The following is a 4,588-nucleotide window of genomic DNA, read 5'->3' on the forward strand; positions in this document are numbered from 1 at the left end:
TCAAAGCTGTTTGATTTACCATTTAGTATTATGTGTGCATCGTCTGCATACCTGCTTTTCTAACTTCTACATCAAAAATTCTAAAACCTTTAATAATCCTATTTTGTCTTATAGCTATTGACAGTAGTTCAATTGCTAGGATAAATATATAAGATGATAATAGACATCCTTGTGGTACTCCTCTTTTTAATTGGGAATGACTCAGACAAAAAAGTAAAGTATGCAACTCGTGGGTCTTTTGTAAATAAGTTCAATCCATGCTTTTAAAGTTGGTCCAAAGTTAAAAAGATCTTATGTTTTAAATACGTATTTGTAGCTTATGCTTTCGAATGCTTTTTCAAAATCAGCCAAAATAAAAGTCCCGGTTTTATCATTCTTTTCTGCATACTCTATCACATCATAAAGCAATCTTATATTTCACCTATGTATCGCCCTTTGATAAAACCTGTTTGATTATCATCAATGAGTGTATTTAATACCCGTTTAATTCTATTAGCGATAACCTTTGTAAGTATTTTATAATCTACATTCAGCAAACTTATTGGTCGCCAGTTTGACAATATTGATAAATCTTTATTTGGTTTTGGAATTAGAGTTATTAAACCATGTGCTTGTAGTTGACTGAGACAATTAATTTCAAAAGAAAAATTCAGAGCACTTATCAAATCATGTTAAAGGCTTGATACCAGTTTCACCACAAAATATACAGTTGGGGGTATGTGTTATGATATAGGAGACAACTCTGTCATGTACTTGTACACATAACATACGAGTTACTGTTGCTGGCCCTTATATAAACCTGCCTGCAAGCCCCATCGGATCACTCGATTTATGTTACCTCTAAACCAATTTATTGATTGTAATATCTTACAACACGAAAACAAGGACTACCTAATGACCATTGTTGTACAATTTCACTAATATCTACCGAGTGATTGAGAAGGAGACGGTGTTTAAAATTTACAATGGGTTTATATTATTGATATAACTTGCAAATTTATCATTGTAAAAAAAAGAAGTAAACAATCATAATACTTAATATGTTACGAACATGTTTCATATTTTATCATTATCATTAATGTATATCGTAATTAAAGTGACATTATGTTCATTTTTTTACTGTCAAGTAAAGTTGAATTGACTATATATTTCAAAAGAGTGACTGTTATAATGGTAATTGGCCAACAGTTGATGCTGGAAAATGTTTAGAATAAAATATAATCAGCCTAAAATGTAAAAAGACTGCCCCACTCTTTTTATAAACTGAACATCACAGGTAAATTCTTAAAGATATTTATAGAAATTTTTCTTTGGCCATGTGAGTTATTTATCGTTCAAGCTATGTAAAGTAAAAATTGAAGGGAATTATGGCAAAATGTAAACATATTTTGAATGTCACCTATTTTCTCAATATATACCCGTAGATGGGCATAATGTCACTGTTATGCACAAAATTGATTGTGGAAATTTAACTTCCGTGTTCCGAATATTGATTGTAGCCATACGACAGAAAACATATGGATAGATACCAGGACAAAATTACTTACATTTTAAAATCAGTTTTAATGCTTATTTTGATCCATTGAAATGTTTAAACCATTTATCGGTTGAGTGAATGATGAACTTGAGGATTACAAATAAATGTAAATTCTAAAACAGGAACAGAAAGGTCGATAAAAATGGCGGAAAGTAGATGTACATTACAAGAAGACAATGAAGTTTCTGGACGTGTCAAGGACATTTGGTGTCAGTCATGTTTGAATAAGAATAAACAAACTGTAGCTGATAAGTTTTGTTCAACTTGCAACGAAGTCCAGTGTACGGAATGTTCAAATGTACACAACGTACTTGCTATCCTCAAAACTCACAAGTTAGTTAACGCGAATGAAGCTGTAATGAAACAAGACTCGTTTGATATGAAAGGATTAGACCGATGTAATCAACACAAAAATATTATAAAATTCTCCTGTGAAGATGAGAATCAACTCTGTTGTAGTACTTGTGCTATAGTTGATCATTGTAAATGTCACAACGTTGTAGAAATTCAGAAGCTTGCTAACAAAATTATATCACAAACTTCAATGGTAAAGGAAAAATTGCTAGCTACTAAAAAATTGGCTGAAGGCATTATAACGAAAATCAAGACTTCAAATGAGAAATTAAATCCAGACGTGAATGAAATTCCTGAAACAATTAATCAAGTGCGAGATGAAGTAATAGGAATGTTTGACAATTTGAAAGTTTCCATCGTTAAAAGAACGACTACTTTTCATAAGGAAACACTAACACAACTTACAATAAATCAGTCGCAAATAGAAAATTATTTAACGGATATTATAACACGTCTGGAAACAATTGATAGTGTTTATAGAAATGGTAGCTCATCGCAACAATTCATTGTAGACAATAAAATGGAAAATGAGGTCTATATTCTATCCAGACACTTGAATGAGATATTTAAAAATTTAGAGACGGTCAGCGTTTCTTTTCATTTTGACAAAACATTATTGTTGCCGCCATTTCAAGTAACTGAATATGTTCCGGGACAACTGGCATTTAAACATCATTTTGTTAATAGTCCGGTGCTATTAACGCCTGTTTCTTTTATTGATTTGAGGAAGACTATAGATGACAAAGATGAACCGTTCCTTTCAGGAATAGACTTTCTACCCGATGGTAGACTCGTCGCGGTTGACAATTTTAACAAGAAATTATTACTATATAATGAGAGGCTTAAGAAAGTGATCCTACCAGCCACAATCTGTAGCGGTTGTCTCTTGTGAATATATAGTTATAACAAGTGGTGATGAATATATAATAGAATTTCTACATGTAAATGAATGTAGTGAAATGACATCGGGCAGAACTTGTAAAATGAAAACGAAATATGACTCAATAAGTATAAAAGATGATAATCAATTTGTCGTTGGGACTTTCGATGATAAAAGACCTGCACGCCTTGTGTCATTGACAGGAAATGAGAATGATTTCAATGTTAACTTTCCTAATAAGGTATATCATTGATATAACAGTGTTTGTACATATAGTAAGAACAGTGACACACTGGTGCTAACAGACAGATGCAAACTTGTTGTCTACATATATGATATCAAGACAGACACGCGAGTCGTAGTGAAGGATGATCAGGTAAAGGAACCACGTGGTGTAGCAGTTGGTCCTTTCGATGCTCTCTTTGTTTGCAGTCATGGAACAGACTCTATTGTACAGATATCACAAACAGGTCAGATTTTGTCATCACACAAGATAGATATGAAATTTTCGTCTAGAGTATGTGTCTCACGTGATAAATCATTTCTTGTTGTTACAAATAGTCATTTTGGAAATTTTAAACTACAAAAATTCAAACTATCATAGAATAACTCAAAATGCTGTCCATTTTAATCCTTCGTTGAAATTATTATGACAATGACAATACACACATGCTGATTGATAATTTTTGTGGAAAAATTATCAGGTGTATTTTTCTATATAATTTTCTTGCGTAAAAACTGAGTCGAGTATACGTTTAGCAGACGCATTTTGTATTCTTTGTGCTTTATATCAAATAGAAATAACGTTACGAATACATGCTTTGTTATATTTGTTAGATATGTTACCTTATACAAATTAAATCGGGGTAGTTATGTCTAACCTGTTCTTAAGTTTAAAACTAGACATGCATGAACGCATGTATGTATATATGTAAACTAAATTTATGCTGATAGAATTTGCACTGGGATATTACTCATGCTTAAGGCATATCCTATGTATAAAAGTGCTTGTACATATAATAAGAACAGCGACACACTGATACTTACAGATAGATTCGAAAATGCTCTCTACATCATTGATTACTAATAATTTAATTGATTGAAGGATTGCGAAGATTAGGGAAAATTTACACCTAACGAACATTTGATGGAAAAAGCCAATATAATACCATATGAAATAAAATGATATAAACTCATCTAGTGAAACTCTTTTTTTTTAGTTTTGTAAAGACAATGCTCCGGATATTGTATTCAAGCATCATTCAGTATCAATAATTTCAATAAAGGAGCAATCATCATATTGTTGATAAAGGCACACTGTCTTGAATATTTTCCCATTGATAGACAACATGAACTTAGCCTGAAATATCTTAAGCATGTTGTAAAAATACTTAAAATTTTGTTAGAATGCTGTTCTCTATAAAAGACGGTCATTAATTAATGCATGTGTCCTGGTAGGAGCATCGCGATACGCATGTAATCGAAACAACAGCAGCTACAGCTTTCCCTTGGTTAAGTCGCCTGGTCCTGTCACTGGAAAGGTACCCAACATCGTCAACTTTCAAAAGACGTCCTGCAAGACGTTGTACGGCCTGGAGCGCTTCTCTCAAATAATTTAAAAATATTTAATAGTGAAATTGAATTAATTGGGTTTTTAACGCGACTTTTAACAATTTTCAGTCATATCTTGGTTGATCATATATTGTAGGATTTGAACTGGTTATTTTCCTGAAATTACCTGCAATGCAAATGAGCTGTCAGTAAATTTTGCCCTTCTTCGGTATGACGTGGCTCGAACTTGTAACCGCCCGCACTCG

At 32.4% G+C, this 4,588-nt stretch overlaps 1 protein-coding gene across 1 annotated transcript; it reads left to right on the plus strand.

The window, feature by feature from the left end:
- Positions 1–1,679: 1,679 nt before the first annotated feature.
- On the plus strand, positions 1,680–3,288 carry LOC132738646 (uncharacterized; the record flags this gene model as incomplete). Its single annotated transcript, XM_060726207.1, has 2 exons — positions 1,680–2,779; positions 3,033–3,288. Coding segments are annotated over exons 1-2 (1,356 nt in total), but the record flags the coding sequence as incomplete, so codon positions are not given.
- Positions 3,289–4,588: the final 1,300 nt, after the last annotated feature.

The sequence above is a fragment of the Ruditapes philippinarum genome, unplaced genomic scaffold (genome assembly GCF_026571515.1).
Source record: "Ruditapes philippinarum isolate M1 unplaced genomic scaffold, ASM2657151v2 ctg9597_1_1_1_1, whole genome shotgun sequence".
NCBI lineage: Eukaryota > Metazoa > Mollusca > Bivalvia > Venerida > Veneridae > Ruditapes > Ruditapes philippinarum.